Source organism: Hyperolius riggenbachi, chromosome 1 (assembly GCF_040937935.1).
Source record: "Hyperolius riggenbachi isolate aHypRig1 chromosome 1, aHypRig1.pri, whole genome shotgun sequence".
NCBI lineage: Eukaryota > Metazoa > Chordata > Amphibia > Anura > Hyperoliidae > Hyperolius > Hyperolius riggenbachi.
In genome coordinates this window covers 461,914,513-461,938,010 of record NC_090646.1, presented here as the reverse complement: position 1 = coordinate 461,938,010, position 23,498 = coordinate 461,914,513, and the positions used below count along the sequence as shown (strand labels likewise).

At 42.5% G+C, this 23,498-nt stretch overlaps 1 protein-coding gene across 1 annotated transcript in view; it reads right to left on the bottom strand.

Annotated features, from left to right (window-relative positions):
- Positions 1-23,498, bottom strand: part of GLTP (glycolipid transfer protein) — a 73,225-nt gene that overhangs the window by 5,064 nt on the left and 44,663 nt on the right. Inside the window, exons 2-4 of the mRNA XM_068239252.1 lie at positions 6,560-6,618; positions 4,263-4,396; positions 1,349-1,499 (exon numbers count right to left, since the gene is read on the bottom strand). Coding sequence (XP_068095353.1) covers positions 1,349-1,499; positions 4,263-4,396; positions 6,560-6,618 — 344 coding nt within the window. The remainder of the gene's footprint in view (positions 1-1,348; positions 1,500-4,262; positions 4,397-6,559; positions 6,619-23,498) is intronic.

The following is a 23,498-nucleotide window of genomic DNA, read 5'->3' as shown; positions in this document are numbered from 1 at the left end:
ACTAATTAGAATTACAGTGATGCCAGTTATAGCAATAATGCACCTTGGTTATAGGCACCTAGGACACTATATGAGGCACTGTAAGGGGCACCAAATGAATGTGCTCCTGTTACAGCACTTCTTATTATGTCCCCCTCAACCTCTCCCTTTAGTAATGCTCCCCTTACCATCGTCCTGGTAACCATGTCCTCAGCGCCCACCTCCACCTGCTAATTTCCATTGATTGAGGAGAATGGAACATAATAGATTCTCCACCAATACAATAAAATGATTGAATTGAATGGTTGATTATGCAGGAAAATAGAGTAATATATGGGCACATTGACTGTGTAATACTGTATGTGGGGACATGAGGCACTAACGGTGAATGTTCTGTTTGTAAATATTTTCATCATGCCAGCATGGAGGTGACTATATGGTCTTGTAAAATGCAACTACAAGAATATAACTGTGTTGTGGTACACCTACTCTGGAACAGACCCACCACGTTGTACATGTTTAATGGCAATAGGATGAACAGATTAGGAACTTAATCTAATATTTTGTTGTGTTTGAAACATGAGTGGTCCCAATTCTATTCAGAATTTCTAAACTTTCAGATCACATTAAGATATTCGTGTAAACATTGTGTGTGGATGTTCAAGCCAATATCCACCCCCCATTATACCGCACCCACTGCCTCTCATCATGCCCTTAGTAATTCTTTTATCACATTTTGATATATAATCAGTGACAAATACACCCAAACATGAACACCTACACTGCTGCTGATATTGCCTCTCAATTGGTCTGATTTTCAAAACTTTACTCTGTATTGCGAGTGATGTAAATGTTTTCCAAGCAGTGTGCAAATTGCATAACTATGCACAGAATATGTGTGTCTCATTTCACAGTAAAGGTTCCTGAATCATGCCCATTGTGAGAAAATGGACATAAAGGAGGCCCTTGTAGGAGTAATAACACCTGGACTGCTGTAACTGCATAAAATGCAGTGTATAGCCTCAGACAAAGCAAGAAGTCTAGCAAAACAGATGTCAGGCTTCATTTTGTCACCTCCACAGTCCACCATTGTATCGCTTTACCCAACTGAAAAATACAGCCATTTTTTTAAAAGTACGGTGCCTCTTTCACCTCTTCTGCTTATTACATTGGACTTTGCTTTGAGAGCATATCACCTTCATGTCCCGTATAGCTGTTCCACTCCCTGCAAGTATCTGGCACCAGATTTATTGTCTCTACTTTTGATCTTCATATGTAGGGACGGCAAGATGAGTCATTAAAAATAACAAGTGTATTCTTAAATACCAGTTCCAACAGTGTTCAACTAAACATGTTGCCTTTTTCTCACCTGGAATAGCTTCTGCACCATCCAGCCATGGTACTTCTTAAGTGCAATCTCATATGCCTTTGTCACGTTAACCTTGATGAGGTTTGGGTGATTTTCATCTCTTTCACCATCAGAGATACTTTGTAATAAAACCTGAATAAACTTCAGCCCTCTGTTATAACCATAACAAAAGCACAAAAGAATGTAAGCTCATACACAGAAAGGAGCAGATCAAATACAAAGCTTTGTACTAAAAATTAGCAAGAGGTCTCCTGATATAACATTTAGTGGGACTTCTTTCAAGAAATACCTGTTTCTAAAAAATGTCACCAACACACACAAATGGCATCTTGGATTAGTAAGAGCGACTGACAAAAGTTGTAGTGTGATTGTCAGTTTCAGAGTTAAGGCAAACCCATGACAAATGCATGGATTAGTCAGATGACTGTTTTCTGAAAATTTAAGTCAAGAGAATGAAATAGATGTTGCTATATTTCCTTTTCAACAATGGCAAGTGATTTAAGGTTTTTTTTCTGTGTTTTTTTTTTTTTACTTCATTGACGTCTGAATCACTTACCTGAAACTACCAGATAACATGGTAAAACTTTAGTCAGAGCACCTGACCTGCGCACCAGTTCTGGGCCTGTAGCTTAAAGCCTAAAGACAGGGAAGGCTCTGGGTCCATATAGAGCCTTCCCTCTCCTCTCACAGTTCCCTCATTGTAGCGATGTCACCCCGTTTGAATACCCCCCCGCGTGAAGCTTTGGAACTTTTTTGGGAGCAACAGTGCTACCAAATGCGGGCAGCTCTGTACTGCGAACACATGAACGTGCCCTAGCGCATTCTGCAGCCACCAGTCTCCATGCAGCCACCTGTGATCGCCACTGAAGCAATTTGGATGCAATGATTTATTATCTATTGGTATCTGCATCTAGGGGAGCAATTACCTTTTTAGGGGAGGCACTGGATTGTGGACACACCCTGATGGGTGGGGACAACTGATCCACATGGGTTCTGGCAGTATATAAGTCTGGCATTTTGAGCAGCAAACAGCTCTGACAGAGGCTGTTATGCTGACTGTTTTTCGATTTGTTAGGTTGGGGCTTTTTGTTTCACTCTTTTCACTGTATAGATGATCACTGGTGATGAAGCCCGCAAGGGTAAAACATGTTGAGTATTATGCGATAGATTTATGTGTGTTGCCACCTCACTTTTAGCTATTTAATGAGTGGTTGGATGGTCTAGCTTGGTCGTAGTGGCTGTCCATCATAGCAGGCAGGGGTGGAATGCACTCTGTGACTAGCTTCTGCAGCATTTCGACCACTCAGTGATCTGTAGCATTACCTTAAAGGGAACCTAAACTGAGAAGGATAAGGGTTTTTTCCCTTTTAAAATAATACTGAGAAGGATAAGGGTTTTTTCCCTTTTAAAATAATACTAGTTGCCCAACACCTGCTTATCATGTGTCTCTAAGGGTGCATACACACATCAGACCATAGTCTTTGGAAAATGCAAGATCACAGACCAATCTTACCTCCTTCCATGTAGTATGAGAGCCATACCTACACAGTCTATTCTATTGAGCTGAACTCCCCATCAGATAGAAATCTTTGCAAGATGCTGCACACAAAGATGCCGTACACACTCAAAAGATCAGTATCTGCAAAAGATCTGTTCCTGCAAAAGATCCATTCCTGCAAAATGCATTCATAGTCTATGATATCTGCAGATCCTCATACACACTTTGTTTAACAGACATGGCTATGCAGATCAGATCCACCAGGATGGATCTTCAGATCTGCAGATGATTGTCTGATCTGCAGATGAATGTCTGTTAAACAAGGTATGTATGAGGATCTGCAGATATCATAGACTATGAATGCATTTTGTAGGAACGGATCTTTTGCAGGAACAGATCTTTTGCAGATACTGATCTTTTGAATGTGTACAGCATCTTTGTGTTCAGCATCTTGCAAAGATTTCTATCTGATGGGGAGTTCAGCTCAATAGAATAGACTATGGCCTCAATTCACTAAACTTATCTCCTGTCTTTAATAACTCTTCTAGAGTTGTTACCATGGTGATAAGGCATGTAGTATTCAGGAAACATTTTACCTCAGGCAAACCTAAAGTTAACTCTTCTGTCTTTAAATTAACTCTCCAATCCTAAAAATAACTCCAGAGTTAAAGACAAGCTGTTAATTAGCTGCATGTGAAAATAACTACAGAGGAGGTAAATTAACTACAGAGGAGGTAAATTAACTACAGAGGAGGTAAATTAACTACAGAGGAGGTAAATTAACTACAGGAGAGGTAACTTAAGGAATGAAAAGGTAAGAACTCTCTCACGTGTGGAGGTAAGTTTTCTCTTGCCTTATTATCTCCAGCATGATCTTAGTGAATTGAGGCCTATGTAGGTATGGCTCTCACACTACACGAAAGGGGGTAAAATTGGTCTGTGATCTTTCATTTTCCAAAGACTATGGTCTAATGTGTGTATGCACCTTAATACTTTTAGCCACAGCCCCTCAACAAGCATGCAGATCAGGTGTTCTGACTGAAGTCAGACTGGATTAGCTGCATGCTTATTTCAGGCGTGTGATTTAGCCACTACTGCAGCCAAAGCGATCAGCAGGACTGTCAAGCAATTGGTATTGTTTAAAAGGAAACATCCATATCCCTTCTCAGTTAAGGTTCCCTTTAAGCACAGATTCTTCAGCACTGTCTTACATGCTTATACACACATCGCTGCTCTTTGATTTTAGTAGTAAAAGTTATGTTTTAATGCGTTAGGGGTTCTGTCCTGCTTGGGAAAACGTAATTGACTGACCGTAAATCTGTCAGAAAATTGTATCGCGAGTACCTAGCAAAAAACCTGACTTGTTTCACTTTCAGTCTTGTGCAGAGTTATGGCATATCAAGCGTCTCTTCTCACCTCTTCAGCCACATAAGCGCTAAAGTTGCGCCAACCTTCGGCCACTCTGGTCCATGCAATTCCTTTTCTCCTTCCAGAATCAGCTGTAGCGTTTTGAACTTAGTGGGATTTGTTTCATACACATTGCGTATTTTCTAGCAATAAATAAATAAATAAATTAATTAATTTACAGAGAGAAAAAGTAACACAGTATGACACTTTTTATGATTCGAATCACATGTATATAAGCGGTATGTTCTAACATTTTGTTAGTCTACAGGAATAGTCTGAAGGCGGCTCATTAGCCGAATGCTTACGCTTTCTTTTGAACTATCCAACAGCATCATCCTGACTCAAACTTCATGATTAGAATCCATGGGGTTGATTCACTATACCAAATAGCGTGCCTTATCAGAGTTACCATGCCTTCTCAGAGCAGCATAGCGAGCTCTACGAACTTATGCCTGGTAATTGACAATGACGAGAGCTCCACTCGTCCTGCCCTGAGCCTCTGCGGGTCCAATCACTTTAAAAGGACATTATCCCCACACTTTGATTGGCCCAATAGGCTGCCTGTCAGCAGGCATAAGTTCGAAGCACTCGCTATGCTACTCAGATAAGGCACGCTAACTCTGATAAGGCCAGTCAAAAGAGGAGACTGATGAAGCAGGGCTAGTCCCTGCCAAACAGCTGTCAAACTTCATCTTCCCCCCACTGCTGTAATCTGGTCTACCCAGCCACAATAAAGGGTATTTTAGCAGCTGTGCCCATTTTTTCTCCTCTTTTGACTGGACTTGTGGACTACCATTGGAGCATGCTGCAGGTAAGCCCAGTGTGGCATTATCTATCCCTGCCGCATTTGGTGCCAGTGTCTTATGCTTTTCTATATTGAACCAACTCTGATAAGGCATGCTATTTTTATATTGAATCAACCCTTTTAAGCATTACACAAACACTTTTAGTCCCCCCTATATGCTTATTCTTAACATTTAACCTCCTGCATCTTTCCCTACCTTTAACCATTGCCCAAAGTTAGTACAATATTGGGAACTCACACAAGGATTACATGAAATGCAATTTAAAGGATACCTTAGAGCTTAATTGATTTGGAAACTGACACCCTGGGTGGGGAGGTGCGCAGAGGCTTACCACACCTCCCATGGCCCGGCATCTGTTTCTGTTCATCTGTAACCGTCCCAAAGCCCTGGTTGCCGAGGTCAGCACAGGATGTCCGCACGCACTCCTGCGAGTAGACACAGAGCGTGCCCTCTGACCTGAACATACTATGAGTGTGTGCACAGTATGTCCGCTTGGGCACCTGGTGACCGTGTACGCCAGCTACATCTTCCCGTAGGAGTGCATGGGTACTCTCATGGACATCTTGCATTGACCCTGCCAACTAGGGCTTTGGAATGGGGCCGGTTACAGATGAATGGAGACAGACGCTATATTTGCAATTTGAGAAGCAGGCACTTGCACCAATCAACCAAATAATTTAAACCAATGACCGTGAAAAAAACATTCTAAAAGGTTCCAACTCTCAGTGTCCAAATAAAAATAAGGTAGCTTTTACAGTGACCTGAGAATATAAAAGCTTAGATTGTATCCCTAGGTCTGTGCGAAGCACACAAGGGCATAAACTGTGCATGGAGGAAAGGAGGATTTACAATATATTTAGAAAAGTGTTCTTCACTGTAAGATGTAGTTATGTAGTTATATTTGCATTTCAAAAGGGCTTGGATGTATTCCTTACCTGGAAGGGCATCTCTAGCTATGATTACTAGATGTGGTAAGGCGATATTTTGATCCAGCCAGAGAGTTTCTCCCCTCGTGGCTCACTGGATTGAGACGTAGTAAGGCTTAAAAGCTTGAACTTGATGGGCACCTGTCTTTTTCTAACCTCACTAGGTAACCGATAACAGATCAGTTTCTCAGTAGTTACACAATCAGATGTGGAGGTTAAGATTGATTGGTCCTGCACATTACACTTCTCCAAATGACTGGCAGAAATAGGCGAATGAGTGACAAAACCTTCTGGACACAAAAGATCGGACAGCACAGCCACTGCATTTCACATGCAAGTTAGTTTGGCCTTCCCATTCCATCACTTATTGATTGGAAAATCAAACAAATAGATCAGAAAGTAGGGTACAAATCCTCTTCTGTGTACAATGCCTAAAACTAACAGATATTAGAGGATTGCTTTATAACCTGCAGCATGCAGAATGATCACATGATGCATGTGCTACATCCGCCTCTAATTGGGCATCTCCATTCAGAAAAAAATATTAGTCTTCAATGTAGATTTAAAAAATTACCGTAATATTTCCTGTAATGTCAGCTTTGATTGGAGAAAATATTGCAGATCCAAGGCAATCTGAAAACACAAGAAACAAAAGGTGTGTTTATTTTGCTACAATTCTGAATCTTTTACACCTATGGGATATCCCCAGCAGAAGGCACAGTCATGTTTCCAGTTTTTAACCTGCAGTGCATTCTAAAAGCTGAAAAGTGCAGGAAATAGAAGAAGGGGACACACAGAAAGACAGAAGGAGAAACAGGACCACACCAATTGGGAGAGAACGTGTGTACGTGTGTACGGGTACGTGTTCTTGTTTTTTGCCTTTTTAAACATAGGTGCATGTTGTATTCTGGAGCGTCTTGTATGGAGGAAAGTATGGTGTGTGTGTTTAGACTAATACCACATAAATAATTAAAGGTTTCCATGATTTTATTGAACACCTCATGCAAACATTCACAGTGCAAGTTAGAAAAGTATGTGAACCCTTGGATTTAATAACTGGTTGAACCTCCTTTGGCAGCAATAACTTAAACCAAATGTTTCCTGTAATTTCAGATCAGACGTGCACAATGGTCTAGAGTAAATCTTGACCATTCCTCTTAACAGAACTGTTTCAGTTCAGCAATATTATTGGGAAGTCTGGTGTAAATCGCTTTCTTGAGGTCATGCCACAGCATCTCATTTGGGATGAGGTTAGGCCCCCACCACCATACTTCACAGTTGGGATGAGGTTTTGATGTTGCTGTGCCGCTTCCTCCACACATTGTGTTGTGTGTTTCTTCCAATCAACTTTGGTTTCATCTGTCCACAGAATATTTTGCCAGTACTGCTGCGGAACATCCAGATGCTCTTTTGCAAACTTTAAGCGTGGATCAGTGGTTTTTTTTTTTTTTTGGACAGCAGGGGCTTCCTCTGTGGTATCCTGCCATGAACTCCATTTTTCTTTAGTGTTGATTCTATTAACATGGATATTAGCTTATGCCAGAGACTTTTGTAAGTCTTTAGCTGACACACTGGGATTCTTCAACTTATTGAGCATTTTGCGCTGTGCTCTTGCAGTCATCTTTACAGGATGGCCACTGCTAGGGAGAGTAGCAGCAGTGCTGAAATGTTTCCATTGATAGACAATGCTTTTGGAGATACTTTTATAACCCTTTCCAGCTTTATGCAAGTCACCAATTCTTAATCGTAGGTCTTCTGAGAGCTCTTTTGTGTGAGGCATCATTCACATCAGACAATGCTTCTTGTGAAAAGCAAACCCCAAATGTGTATGCATTTTTGATAGGGCAGGGCAGCTGTAACTAACACCTCCAATCTCATCTTATCTCATCGATTGGACTCCAGCTGCCCAACACCTCACTCCAATTAGCTCTTGGAGAGGTCATTAATCTAGGGGTTCACATAGGTTTTCCACCTGCACTGAAGGTTCCACCTGCACTGAAGGTTTACATGTGATGTTGCTCATCTTTTAGAGCAGAGAGGACATTCTGAGTTCAGGTCCCTGGAGAACTAAAGTGATAAAAATATTAAGGCTGCCATATTTATTTCCTTTTAAACAATACCAGTTGCTTGGCATTACTGCTGATCTATTTGGCTGCAGTAGCCTCTGAATCACACCAGAAACAAGCATACAGCTATTCTTGTCAGATCTGACAATGTCAGAAACACCTGATCTGATGCATGTTTGTTCAGGGTCTGTGGTTAAAAGTATTAGAGGCAGAGGATCAGCAGAACAGCCTGGCAACTGGTATTGCTTAAAGCGGATCCGAGATGAAAAACTAACTATAACAAGTAACTTGTCTATATATCTTATGTACAGTTTAGATGGTTTAAACAGCAAATCTGTCTGCATACTGCTTTAACAGAATATGATTATTTCTTCCTGTGATACAATGACAGCAGTCATGTTGTTTGTAAACATTACACAGAGGCAGGCTTATCTGCACCATCAGCACTCAGACTGAAAAAAACCTAATCCCTCCTCCTCCCCTCTGCCTCTGAAATCTCTGGCTAGTAATACCTCCCCCTCCTCCTGCCCAGACTGAGCTCCCATGAGCCCTTGCTACTGCCAAGGCTCTCTGAAAATTGTGGGTGGGGCTTATTTAGTTTATAGGGAATTAGAGTATTAAAACAAAAACAAAAAAGTATTTGGCTTGAGGAATGCCCTATGCCCTATAAACTATAGGGGAGGAACACAATTATGCAATGAGTAAAAGTTCATCTCGGATCCACTTTAAAAGGAAATAAATATGTCATCTTCCATATCACTCTTGCTTCAGTGGTCCTTTAAGCTGCAGTTTGCCACAAAAAGACAAGATTTGGATACTTCACTTCAGCTGTGTCCAATTACAACAATACTTTTTCTTGCAAAACCCTGGCTAAGCATATAAAACGTTCCGAATAAGTCTGCAGATCACACAAGCAGCCGGAGCAGTCATTTCTGATCTTCCACTAGTTCCTAGGTTTCTGTCCTCTCGCTACAGTCACACCCCTGGTCTCTTGCTCTGACATTCAAGCCTGAAAGCCTTGACGTCACACAACAGTGGAAAATTACCTAGTGAGCCCAGTCACTGAATTCAGCCATTGGCATCCTCAATATGAATAAATAATGAGTTGAATCCCAATTTCTGTGGTTGCAGGTCAGAGTGGAATGGCCTCTAGTATCAAATTTATTTATTTATTTTTTTCTGGCGTCTGTAACAAAAAGGACTGTTACTTGATCGGGCAGTGCCACAGAGAAGGGCTGATAGGCATCAAATAACCCTCTAACATGGCTTGCACATGCTCGGTCTGATAATCAGCACCTAGCACACACTGCCTGGAGATGAATCAATCCATAAGCTTATCTAGTAATAGATACTCAGATACACAAGGAATCTCACTCAGGTGATTAGAAAACCCAAGAAATTGTTAAATAGTTAAATGAGCAACTGTCACTCACTGTTACTCTTTTATAAGAATCTGAGGCCAACAATGTAAAAACAGGCGTGTTTTTTTTTTTTTACGGGTTTAACAAACTTTTCATAAGCGGTTTCCAGCGCAGAATCAGTTTGATGACACCTGCGAAGGAAAAACACACCCACACCACATTCAGCCAGGAGGAGAGTGTTTAACCTCCCTGGCGTTCAATTTCCCCAAGATTTCTGTGCAACAGGTGATCAAATTAAATTTTCATAACTTTTTTTTCCTGTAACTTGCCAAAATGTGTCACGCAAGGGTCTAGTATACAGTGCAAGAGAGAGTATTGACGTGTATACATGGCAATACTGTTCACAGCATGTTTTGGATTGACGGCTCATTCACATTATGTGCTGCACTGTCAGTTTTTGCACATAGATTACGATCCACATGTCAACATGAAAGTCCACAGACTTTCATGTTACCATTCACATTACAGCTGTGCGTTCCCATGCGTTACAGTGTCACACGTCTGGGAACATTTTATCACATACTGCATTTCCCGATGGGTTCTACTGTGTATCGCTGCCGACATCTGCACTTTGATGCACCACAACATGCACTCTGTGTGATGGCAAAATCACATTTGTGCATCCCTTCTGCAGTGTGAATGAGCCCTTAAAGTGCTCATACCAATCTGGCATAAGTTAAAGGACAACTGTAATGAGAGGGATATGGAGGCTGCCATATTTATTTCCTTTTAAACAATACCAGTTGCCTGGCAGCCCTGCTGATCTACTTGGCTGCAGTAGTGTCTGAATCACACCAGAAACGAGCATGCGTATATAACGCGTTCCCCTGTTTGGCTTTTCCTGTCGCCATGGCAACGATCGGAATGACGTCATGGACGTCAGCCGACGTCCTGACGTGAGACGCCTCCGATCCAGCCCATAGCGCTGCCTGGAAGTCATTGGTCCGGGCAGGGCTCTGGCGGGGGCCCTCTTCCGCCGCTGCATGCGGACGATCGCCGCAGAGCGGTGGCGATCCAGCTGGACGCGCGGCTAGCAAAGTGCTAGCTGCGCATACAGCATTTTAAATGAGGCAAATCGCCCCACCAGGGGCTGAGATATCCTCTGCGGCGGCTTACCCCGAGCGGTTAAAGATGTGACGCAATTTATATCTTGTTAGATTAAGTACAATACATTTTATTAGAAACCAACTACACTAAGCTTTTCCTCAGAAATATTTAACAGTATTCCCTGACTAATATCACAAGAAAATCAATAATTCAGTACATGTATTAAGATACTAGCTGATTGCCCAGCGTTGCCAGGGTATGTATTTGGCTGGTGTTGGCTCCGCCCACTTTTTCTAACCCCAATACACAATTCCTCAATGACCTAGTTTGTGAGCTTTGCGGTCTTTGGCATCAATAATTTGCATTGAAATGAAACAAATCTGATTGGCTGTGGCTCCACCCCCTTTTCTGAATTTGAACCCCAGTCACCCAATGACCAACTGTTCCAGGTTTGAGGCTTGTGCCATTAACAGTGCAAGAATAGCAGCAATATTTCACTTGAAAATCAATAGGTGAATTTTGACTGGCTTTTGTAGGCTCCACCCACTTTTCTGAATATAAATCCCAGTCATCCAGTGACAAATTTTGCAAAGTTTAAGAACCCTACCAGTAGTAGTGGCTGGATATTGTACTGCTTAAGAGCTCTGGCTTTGACATGGGTGACCAGGGTTAAAATGCTGGCTAGGGTCAGTACCTATTCAGTAAGGAGTTCAGGGCAAGACTTCCTTAACACCGCAGGGTGGCCTCTTGAGCGCTTTGAGTCCAACAGGAGAAAAGCGCTATACAAATGTTCAGATTATTATACAAATGTTCAGATTAACAGTGTAAGAATGGCTGCAGTTTACATTTTCCCAGTGAAATTTGTATCTGCCCACTTTTTGGTTGTGGGGATAAAAAGTATCCTATAGGTTATTCCAGGTAATGTACTGTGTGTGTGCCAAATTTCATTCAAATCCGTTCAGCCATTGTTGCGTGATTGAGTAACATCCATCCAAACTTTCGCATTTATAATATTATTGAGATTAGTGAGATAAGAAAACACCAAACCATGTGCACTAGCACAACTCACTGCCCTGCAAACACTAGCACAACATCACACACACTTTCCAACATCTAGTTATTACTACTTACTTATCACAGAGCCATCTTGGAAACCCTCTACCCGCTTCCTCATGTACATTCCGAGTCCTTCATACCTACAGCAGCCTTTCCTGATTTTCAGTCTTTGTGTGTTAACATTAAGCAACCCTCTTGACTTGCTCTTTGATCAGTAAGTAACAAGCTGATCTCACTGTATTAACAATATAATCTCTAAAAATTGCATCTTCCGGCAGGTTGTGCAGAGTTGACTGGCAAACACCAAGATGGTTCTGTGAAAGATCACCAGTCCCTTGGAAGTATAGTATAGGTTTATTTACTGTCCAAGACTAACACTACAGACATGGCTATAAATAAGTGTATGGTAAGAATAGATTCCTTTTGAATCGATTTATGGAAAGGAATCAATCGTTTGGGAAAATTGTACAAAGGGGGTGGGGAAAATAGCTTAATGGTCAAAGCACTAAGAAAAAGAAAAATGCCCTGCAATTTAATACCACCCCCTTCCAGGACCAGTAGAAGAATAAACAAAAAAAAATATATATAATAGGCTATGAGTCTAGCCTCCTCCCCTACCTAGCCCTCCTACATAGCTCCTCCCATGCTGAAAAATACCATGGTGTTTTACTCGTATGATCGAGTACAAAAAAACCCCCGCACCATTGTGTTTTTCAGCAGGGGCTGTGGCTACACACCGGAAGCCAGCGGATATAGAACTCAGGGTGAGATTCAGGGGAAAAGACAGCAGTTAATTATAACTTCCTGTTAGAAAAGAGGACCCATGGAATATGCAATTTACACTAAGTTTATCTATCATATCCCTCCATATAACCAAGTGCCAGCATAATATTCCCCATGTAAAAAAATGCAACAATGATATGCTCTCATAACAAGTGGCACCACAATATCCTACCTTAAACAGGTGTCCCCATACAACTAGTGCCATGATAATATTCCTATTTAACATATGGTATTCTAAGATCTAAAATCCTTGTGTCTAAGTATTGAAATACTAAGGAAGAATGTATAGTGAAAATCTTTGAGTGAGGACATTTTTCTTGCCTTTGAAAGGCTTTAGAATGGAATGTGGGGAAAAGGGAACCCTCACAATGCTAACATGTGTAAACTGCATTGTATTTTCCCATTTAATGTTTCATTTCTAGGGGTTTATGGTGTCAAAAGTAGTGCTGTGAAGTAGACGCCAGGGTTACACATTGAGTGTCGCAAACCTAAGAACTCCTAGTATGCAATAGTACGTAGAGAAGGAGGAACACATTTTTGGGAATATTTTTCCTTAAAGGGAATGTCCAAGCAAAATAAAAAAATGAGTTTCACTTACCTGGGGCTTCTCCCAGCCCCATGCAGCCATCCTGTGCCCTCGTAGTCACTCACTGCTGCTCCAGTCCCCCGCTGGCAGCTTGCCGACCTTGGAGGTCGGTGGGCCGCTTTGCATACATTTTACACATTCCGGTTAGTGTAGGAACATTAACACATACATTTTTAAACATTACTGGTTCAATACGTAAAAATGTACGCATTGAACCAGTAACGCGTAAAAATGTATGTGTTAATGTTCCTGCACTAAAAAAAAAAATGTAAAAAATGTGCGCAATGTGTCCCGCCCAGGGCCGGATTTGTACTTTTTACCGCCCAAGGCCAACTATGCGTATGGTTGTTATCTCTATGTGCCCGAGAATTCTACTTACTTTCCATCATTGGAAGTCACAGACAATAACCATTTCAGTAATACGCGTATAGATTATAAGTTATGTTTTTCTTAAGAACTTTTATGCTTGCCATCTCGTTAATGATGGACCCATTGAGTCACCATGAGAGTTAGGCTGAAGTATACCTGCAGGATAGAGCTTACAGGTCTTGTAGGGACGACACAAGTACAGGACAGAGAGTTCAAAGATTAAAGCTGTCCTTGTAGATAGGGATGGCTGCAGAGAACAGCTTTACTGCCCCTCACTGAGCCGCCCCCAAATTTCTGGTGCCCTAGGCCATGGCCTATGTGGCCTTGCCAGAAATCCAGCCCTGGTCCCGCCGACCTCCGAGGTCGGCAAGCTGCCAGCGGGGTACTGGAGCAGCAGGGAGTGACTACAAGGGCACAGGATGGCTTCATGGGGCTGGTAGAAGCCCCAGGTAAGTGAAACTCATTTTTTTATTTTGCTTGAACCTTCCCTTTAAAAGCACAACACCCACAAACATCAAAGCAAACTGTGTTCAGTAAGCAAACAAAACATTTTGTTGAAGTACTAACATAGCATATGACAGGATTTGAGAAATTATCAGCATGGATTACAACACCGTATCCCATATGTAGTATAAATATCTTGAAAGGTTAAACTGGACAAAATGTAAATGTAACATGCAGAGTGAAAGTTCTTCCCAGCTGGTAAAATGTCACTTCCCTCCCTTTCCTCTTGAACCCTCTTTCAAAGCTCACCTTACTTATAAAAGCTAAACTTTTTTTGACTGTTATTGCTGTCTGTATATTGTCAACACAAAAAAAAAAAGGTAGCAACAAGGACATAACCGTTGCCACACTTCAACTCTGTGCAGTAAAATGGTTTGGGCTAGTCTGGAAATTGATAGCAATAGAAATAATGAAGATGGTCATTGTTACTACATCTGTTTTAAGTACAAAGGCATTAGTTGCTTGTATTTGCAAATACAAGTTAACCCAGTGTTTCTTAAACCTGTCCTCGTGACTCCCCAACGGTGCATGTTTTGTAGATAACCTCACCTATGCACAGGTGGGGAAATTAGTGTCTCAACTAGGTGGATTCCATGTAGCTGAGACACTAATTGCTCGGCCTGAACGATTTTAGGAAAAAATTGAATTGCGCGATTTTGGTCTGAAATTGCAATTTCAATTCGATTCACGATTTCCTTCAAATCAAGCTTTGTTCCCCCTCTTTGTCTGTTTGTTCCCCCTCTGTCCCCCTGTATCTCTTTGTGCCCCCTTTGCCTCTTTATGCCTCCTCTGGGTCTCTCTCTTGCCTCCTTTGTGTCTCTGTGCCCGCTCTGTTTCTCTCTGTGCCCCCTCTGTTTCCTGTGTCTCTCTCTCTGTGCCCACTCTGTGTCTGTGCCTCCTATCCCCCAAGCTGCGTCAGTTCTGGACATAGCTTCAAGCACGAGTCTAGCGATGCCCATCTAACCACTTCGCCTCCTACAGGCTCTAATGCACAGAATACTTCCTGTATGTCATGTGACATACAGGAACCCAGAGTTTTGCCAAACACAAGAGCCGGCAGGCGGTGATAGAGGACGAACAGCTTTTCGACTCATGCGGAAGCTACGTCCACGCGCCAGGACTTTGGGGAAGTTTGAAGCCACTTCTTCAAACTTCCCCCATGTGGAAATGACGTAATCGTGATAATTGCTGCTTTGACGATTCCAAAATTGTGATATTGGTGATCTCGATTTCGATTTAAATTCGATTTATCTTTCAGGCCTACTAGTTACCACACCTGTGCATAGGTGAGGTTGCCTGCAAAACATGCATCGTTGGGGAGTCACGAGGACAGGTTTGAGAAACACTGCGTTAACCCATGGGAATCCGACAAACACCTTGTGTTACGCTCATGATTGCTACTGTAGAATCCTAAAAGCAGGACTATTATGACATAAAATATCAGGTATTTGCCTGGAAGCAACCATTCTTCTCCACTTTACACACCATCCCTACCACATGGCCATATGTAGGGTCCAAACCAATGACCCATGATAGATGCAGCAATCTTCTAAACATGGCTACAACCAAGGCTGAGGGTGACGCTCAGAGAAAGCATTTCTAGTACATGTAAAAGGGGAACATTGTCACCCCCCCCCCCCCATCAGGTTTGGAGCAATCCCTATCACCCTCAGCTCTACAAGCATACTCACAAAATGGCTGACTGTTTCTTGGCCGAAGTTTTGGACTCAGCAGCTGGCCATGTGTCAGGACTGGAGTCCAAAGCTGGACCAGACCAGCATTGTTGCAAACCTGCTGTGATCGATCTGGACCTTTCCTTATGGTGTGTAGACTATCCCAAAATGCATTTTCTGAGAATCAACCATAGCTTTAGCTAAAAAGGATGCCTAGAAAACTGCTGTGTTTTGTTTATATTCAATGGGTGGATTCACTATGTGCATTGCAGAATGAAGTGTGTGAACTGCAATGGTCACAGTGCACATTAGCACATATGACCTACTTCAAAGTCTGCATTGTAACAGATTACCTTATTCTAACTCACTCCATGCAGGGATGTGAACAGGCCCATAGAATTGTATGGGCAGTGAATTGACCTGCAGGATTAGTCTGCAATGCAACGGATATATAGGTCCTTATTCAATTAACTTTTTTTATCCAATACCTGGTACACTATATGCAATTTCCCATCAGACCAACAGGTTGAATCGATAATTTCCGACATGTCCAATCTGCTCCTTATCGATGATAGGATCAATTCTCCAATCAGTACTGCACAAAATCAATCCCGTTCTTGATCGGGAGCAAGTTGGACGTCAGTAATAATAGATTTTGACCCGTCGATCCGACAGGAAAGTGCTTGCTCTGTACCGAGCATAATTTCGTATCCTAGGAGATAATTTTTCATCTTCTGTTAGCACTCCGCAAATGGAAAAAAAATACACAAAGAATATTTTCTCGGTTGCTGGTAGCTTATACTTAAGCGTCCTGAAACAAAAAAAAACAAAAAAAAAAAAGTTTCACATACCCGGGGCTTCTACCAGCTCCCTGCAGTCTTCATGTGCCCTCACCGGTCCACAATGATCCTCCATTCTGCCAGCTTGTTTCGTTTTTCGCCAATTCGGAGTTGGCGGGCCACTGCTCCTGCGCAGCTCTGGCAACGCATATCCTTGCTCGCGTTGCTGCCTGCAAGAGCGTCCTGCGCAGGTGCAGTGAATAGGGATGTCAAACTCCAGTGACTCCATCGGGGGCAGAGGACCTGACACAGATCAAATTAATTGATGGGACAGAATCAGGAAAGGTGTGGCTCATCAAGCAAAAACACATTTCTCCATTTCTCTGTCCATGCTAAACACTGGCATGGCTATGGCCCTCGAGGGCTGGAGTTTGACATCCCTAATCAAGGAGAAAACGTGAATTGAGTAAGAGCCATAGTGTGATTGCACCCTTCGTACACAAGACAAAACTCTTGGTTGAATTCCAAAGTGGATAATGTCAACCACTCACACCACTCTTCTGAAGTCAGCTTTTGTTACCTAACACACATCACTGGAACTGTAGAACTTTCAGTTCAACAAAGGATGCCCACACTTGTAGCCTGCAATCAAGACAAAGCAGCATCTAACCCCAGAATTTCTCATCTTGCTGTCAGGTTAATTAGTTAAAGTTACAGAGAAAAGTGTCCTCATTGCAAAGGCCACACATGCTTTATAGATGAGGAACGCCAGACATCTGAGCACTCCAATAACACTATAACACGTCTCTGTGTAAACGAGACAGATGTACAGCAATCAGATCATCAATTGCAGAGACTTGAAAGATCAGATGGTGACAGGTACAGGTTGACTGTCTTACATATTCATTTTCAAAGGTATTGGAAACTTCTACTCTATTCAGCTTACAATGGAATTCCCAGCGGTTTCAGCGCCAAAGTAAAAGTTCCTAAATAAAAGGTATCACAGATACCTCATAAAATAACAGTGCTTGGCAATAAAAGATTACGGTATAAAAAGGAAATTCCACTTCCATTATACATTTATACTGTCCCCCTGTTACTGTGTGACCTGAATGCGCACATGCACCAGGGTCACGCATGCCGTGTGCCGCACCTGCACCGTCAGGTCACACAGTAACAAGGGAACAGTAACCAGGAAGTGCAGAGGAAGGATGCTGTAACCAGGAAGGATGGCAATGCATGTACAGTGAAAGGATGGGCAGCGGCTGCAGAGGGAGACTGTGGGGAAGTGAAACATAGTAGCTGGGGTCCGGATGTGTGAAGGACAGCACCTTAAGATGACCAGAGCGTACAACGGCCAGATGACTCGAGAGGGGAGCAGAGCAGGACTGGGAAGTGCTTCCCTGCACTGTTTATTCGGAATAAAAGACACACCAACGTTTCCCCACAGTTTTGGGGGAAGAAAAAGTGTGTCTTATATTCCGAAATTTACTGTAATCTCTCTGTAGGAAAGACCAACTCTTAAGTGTTATTGTGGTGTGTCTCTTGTTAAATGCCCTTTTCTTGCCAATCTTATAGCAACACACTACCTCCAGCAGTGCAATACTGCTCAAATATTGCTGTAGAGGGTATGGTACCACAGTGTGTTCCATCACTACTTTTACACAGAGGAAAATGTAAATAATCAGAAAAACGCGGGACACCTGTAGAAATTTAGAAATTAGTAGCAACAATTTCAACCACCATTGTCCAGTAACAGCATGCTGCGCATCATTCTAATGGCTTCTACTGCACCACAATACTAATGTGCTGATGTGAATGACCCAATATAAATTACATTGCCTTGGGTTAGACAATTTAATTGCATGGCAAAGGCAATTTGGAGGATGCTTGCAAATTATTTACATAAACATGTTGTGTTTATGTAGATTTATTTACTTTCTTTCATAATATAAACAATGTTTTTTGGTTGTTTTCATTGTGCTTTTAATTCGTTTGAAACTACTTTCAACGGTTTACACAATACAGTAGAATCCCTCTAGTAAACTCCAAGGGACTGGGAAAAGTAGTTTACTATATCAGAATTGGTCATACATTGTATATTTATACGGTAAGTAGGGAGCTGCCTGTATATCTGACCATTCACATAGTAAAAGATGAGAAGCCACAAGTGCAAAAAGTTACAAACTATTAACATCCATCTAAACATACGGTAAGTGTTCACCAACCGTGTTCAGTCACACAGAAGCCACTATTCAGCCCTATGCTTGACACAGCATGCTATTCGTGTCTTCCCTACAAATAAGAGACAAACGCACACTGTCACCGTGAGGCAAACACATGCATTATTCATCATCACCAGGTCATTCCTAGAATGTACTTCATAAACCAAGCTAGAGGATTTACTTTAAAGATTAAGAGACCGACAACCTGACTGAAAAATGCATTGCTAAATTTTGAAGATTTATGAAAAAAAAAAAATTCATAGCTAAATTGTTTGTTTTCAAAACATTTTATTAAGTGGTATTTCAGTTTTCATCACTATATAGGACATGTTTGACATATACCACAAATTTTTATAATGCTATGTGAAACGGTATACATAAAAATCATGTGCAGCGCTGCAGAAAATGACAGTGCTATATAAATGCTAAAAAAATAAGAAGAAGAAATGCAAACCTGAAAGAAAAATACAAGTAAAACCTATATTAACATTAACAAGTTTTAGACATTATCCAGCCTTATCAATATAGACTTAAGATTGAAACGAGAAAAATATGGAGGCTGGCACATTTATTTCCTTTTAAAAAATACCAGCATCTATTTATTCCTCTTGAACTACTATTGACCTTTGGTCTCATTTTAATATAAAAGGGCTTTGTCTTTAAATACCAGTGGCCTGGCAGCCCTGCTGATCTATTTGGCTGCAGTAATGCCTGAGTATCACAGACCAGAAACACAGTGCAGTTTCTTGGCTAAATTTCTCCCAGGGCGAGTGTAAAAAAAATACGCCCCCCCCCCCCCCCGCCCGGTTCGAATCCCAGCCAGGGCACTATTTGTATGTTCTCCCTGTGTCTGTGTGGGTTTCCTCTGGGCACTCCAGTTTCCACAAATATCTCAAAAACATACAGCTAAGTTAATTGGCTTCCTCCTACAATTGGCCCTAGACTACAATACAAACATTTCACTAAATACATAGACATAACTATGGCAGGGATTAGATTGTAAGCTCCTCTGACAGTCAGTGACATGACTATGTACCCTGTAATGTGCTGCAGAAGATGCCATTGCTATATAAATACATATTAATATGGTAGGACATTAGACTATGGTAGGATTCGATTGTGAGCTCCTCTGAGGACAGTCAGTGACATGACTATGTACTCTGTAAAGTGCTGCAGAAGATGTCAGTGCTATATAAACACAATAATAATATGGGAGGACATTAGACTATGACTATGTTAGGGATTAGAGTGTGAGCTCCTGAGGACAGACAGTGACATGACTATGTACCCTGTAATGTGCTGCAGAAGATGCCATTGCTATATAAATACATATTAATATGGTAGGACATTAGACTATGACTATGGTAGGATCAGATTGTGAGCTTCTGAGGACAGTCAGTGACATGACTATGTGCTCTGTAAAGTGTTGCAGAATATATTAGTGCTTTATAAATACATAATAAAACAGGGCAGACTACGGAGAGGGCAGACAGGGCAGACTACGGAGAGGGCGGACAGGGCACACTACGGAGAGGGCGAACAGGGCACACTACGGAGAGGGCGAACAGGGCACAGTACGGAGAGGGCGAACAGGGCACAGTACGGAGAGGGCGAACAGGGCACAGTACGGAGAGGGCGAACAGGGCACAGTACGGAGAGGGCGAACAGGGCACAGTACGGAGAGGGCGAACAGGGCACAGTACGGAGAGGGCGAACAGGGCACAGTACGGAGAGGGCGAACAGGGCACAGTACGGAGAGGGCGCACAGGGCACAGAACGGAGAGGGGGGAGAGAGCACACTAGGCAGAGGGCGGACAGGGCAGACTACGGAGAGGGCGGACAGGGCAGACTACGGAGAGGGCGGACAGGGCAGACTACGGAGAGGGCGGACAGGGCAGACTACGGAGAGGGCGGACAGGGCAGACTACGGAGAGGGCGGACAGGGCACAGTACGGAGAGGGCGGACAGGGCACAGTACGGAGAGGGCGGACAGGGCAGACTACGGAGAGGGCGGACAGGGCAGACTACGGAGAGGGCGGACAGGGCAGACTACGGAGAGGGCGGACAGGGCAGACTACGGAGAGGGCGGACAGGGCAGACTACGGAGAGGGCGGACAGGGCAGACTACGGAGAGGGCGGACAGGGCAGACTACGGAGAGGGCGGACAGGGCAGACTACGGAGAGGGCGGACAGGGCAGACTACGGAGAGGGCGGACAGGGCAGACTACGGAGAGGGCGGACAGGGCAGACTACGGAGAGGGCGGACAGGGCAGACTACGGAGAGGGCGGACAGGGCAGACTACGGAGAGGGCGGACAGGGCAGACTATGGAGAGGGCGGACAGGGCACACTATGGAGAGGGCGGACAGGGCACACTACGGAGAGGGCAGACAGGACACACTACGGAGAGGGCGGACAGAGTAGGTGATGGGAAAGTGTGAGCAGAAAAAGAGAAAGGACTATAGCCATATGAAATGATATGCCGTACATGTAAGTATTGTAATACACAATCATATGCAGCTAAGTGAGCTTGCTGGTTAGTCTGTACCCATGCAGCTAAGTACTAAACTTAAATTTACACACATTTTATCCCCATATATATCTATCTGAATGCAATAATATAATTGAGCTACTGCCCTCCTATTTACTCATTGTGAAAAACAATCAAAGCCTGCATCCCCCACTCACTGTGCTCATTTGTCACCATCCTTATCTATTCAGGGGCTTGATCACAGGAAGAGCAGAGTAGGGAGGATCATACTGCCAGACTGTCAGTCAGGCAATCACAGTGCCTGGCATTCCAACAAAGCACATGCTGTCTGCAAAGTCTTTCCGTGCTGCATTTGATGCTGAATAAAACCATTTCCTGTGTGCCTGTGTGCAGCACTTTCAGTTACTAAACTCTATTGGCAGCCCAAAATGTTTAAGATTCCATGCTTTTACTGTTTACAAGTAGATGCTTGTACACATGTATTTGGTATTAGCCTTATATGCCCCCTCTCCTCTGATTTGCGGAGCTGCAGCTTACTTACATGCACACTACAGTAGTTACTTGTTGGTGCTGCTGGCTTCATTCTTTGGACTCATCTGCTCAGCTCTCAATACCTCCGTGCAGCTGAGGGGAGGGGCGGAGCTAGAGAACAGCTGACGACATGGAGAAGAGGAAGGGAAAAACAGGCTGCGTGAGTGTGTGATATGAACCGGACTGCGCTGTGCGTCACTGATTCAAGGCTCCCTCTAGCAGTCACAGTGTCCTCCATCCTGCGCCCTCCTTCCTTCACCTGCCAGCCTGCGCTCAGTGCAGTCGCAGTGCCCGCACGGTGGTAGAAACGGCCATGCAGAAACAAACATGCAGCTAATCTTGGCAATTCTGACAACATTGTCAAAAACAACTGATCTGCTGCGTGCATGTTCAGGGTCTAAGGCAGTGCCGATCCTTTAAAGAGACTCCGTAACAAAAATTACATCCTGTTTTTTATCATCCTACAAGTTCCAAAAGCTATTCTAATGTGTTCTGGCTAACTGCAGCACTTTCTGCTATCACAGTCTCTGTAATAAATCAATGTATCTTTCCCCTGTCAGACTTGTCGGCCTGTGTCTGGAAGGCTGCCAAGTTCTTCAGTGTTGTGGTTCTGCTATGAACTCCCCTCTCTGCACACTGCCTGTGTGTTATTTAGGATTAGAGCAGCTTCTCTCTTCTCTCTCTTATCTTTTATAAGCTGGATAAATCGTCCTCTGAGCTGGCTGGGCTTTCACATACTGAAGAATTACAGACAAGGGCAAAGCTGTTTGCAGGAAGAAAAGAGCAGCCTGAAACTTCAGTGCATGGGGGAAAGAAACACACAATGATCTCTTGAGATTCAAAAGGATGGCTGTATACAGCCTGCTTGTGTATGGATGTATTTTCTATGTGTGGACATACTGTACATCAACCTACTTCCTGTTTTGGTGGCCATTTTGTTTGTTTACAAACAAACTTTTAAAAACTGTTTTTAACCACTTTTAATGCGAGGAGCGGCGAAATTGTGACAGAGGGTAATAGGAGATGTCCCCTAACGCACTGGTATGTTTACTTTTGAGCGATTTTAACAATACAGATTCTCTTTAAGAGACTGAGTGCCCAAACTGCAACCCCAAACCCACGTAATTATTATTATTTAGTGTTTATACAGCGCTGACATATTATGCAGCGCTGTAAAGAGTATATAGTCTAACTGTCCTTCAGAGGGGCACACAATCTAATCTTTACCATAGTTATAGGTCTATGTATGTATCGCGTAGTCTAGGGCCAATTTAGGGGAAGCCAATTAACTTATCTGTATGTTTTTGTGATGTGGCAGGATTCTTTTCACAAAAAATATTAAATTCAATTTCAGTGAAAATTCCATACATTTCTGTATTCTTGTGAATTTTTGCAGTAACACCCATTTTTCCCATTTTTGTGGAACAATAGTCGCATTAAAATATAGTTTTCCCGCATTTTCAAATTTTTCTTCACATTTTTGCTGTAAGAATTTAGATTTTTGCATTTTTCTGAGAAAATACAATCTATTTTTTGTGAAAATGTTCTCAAATCAAAAATAGGATTTATGTGAAAAGGACAGAGTAAAGAAAGAATATTCTGACTATTCAGAACAGAACACACTAATGGTGGCCATACACGGTACAATAAAAACGTTCGATTTTCCCGTTTATTCGATCTAAATGATCGAATTGAATGAAAGTTGAAAATATTTTTTTTTCCGATCAAGAAATTCGAACGATTATCCTATTTTTTCGGGAAAAATGATCGGACATGCTGGAAAAATCTTTATATTCGATCTAATGGAATAATCAAACTAAATTATCTAATTGAAAAATTGTACCATGTATGGCCACCTTTATGTAGATTACTGGTTTACAAAACTGCCATTGTTCCCATTGATATGTGAATTTATGTGCCAGGTCATGAAGATCGGCAAATATACGCTCATATTCATTTTGATATATGAAAAAAATGGACTGA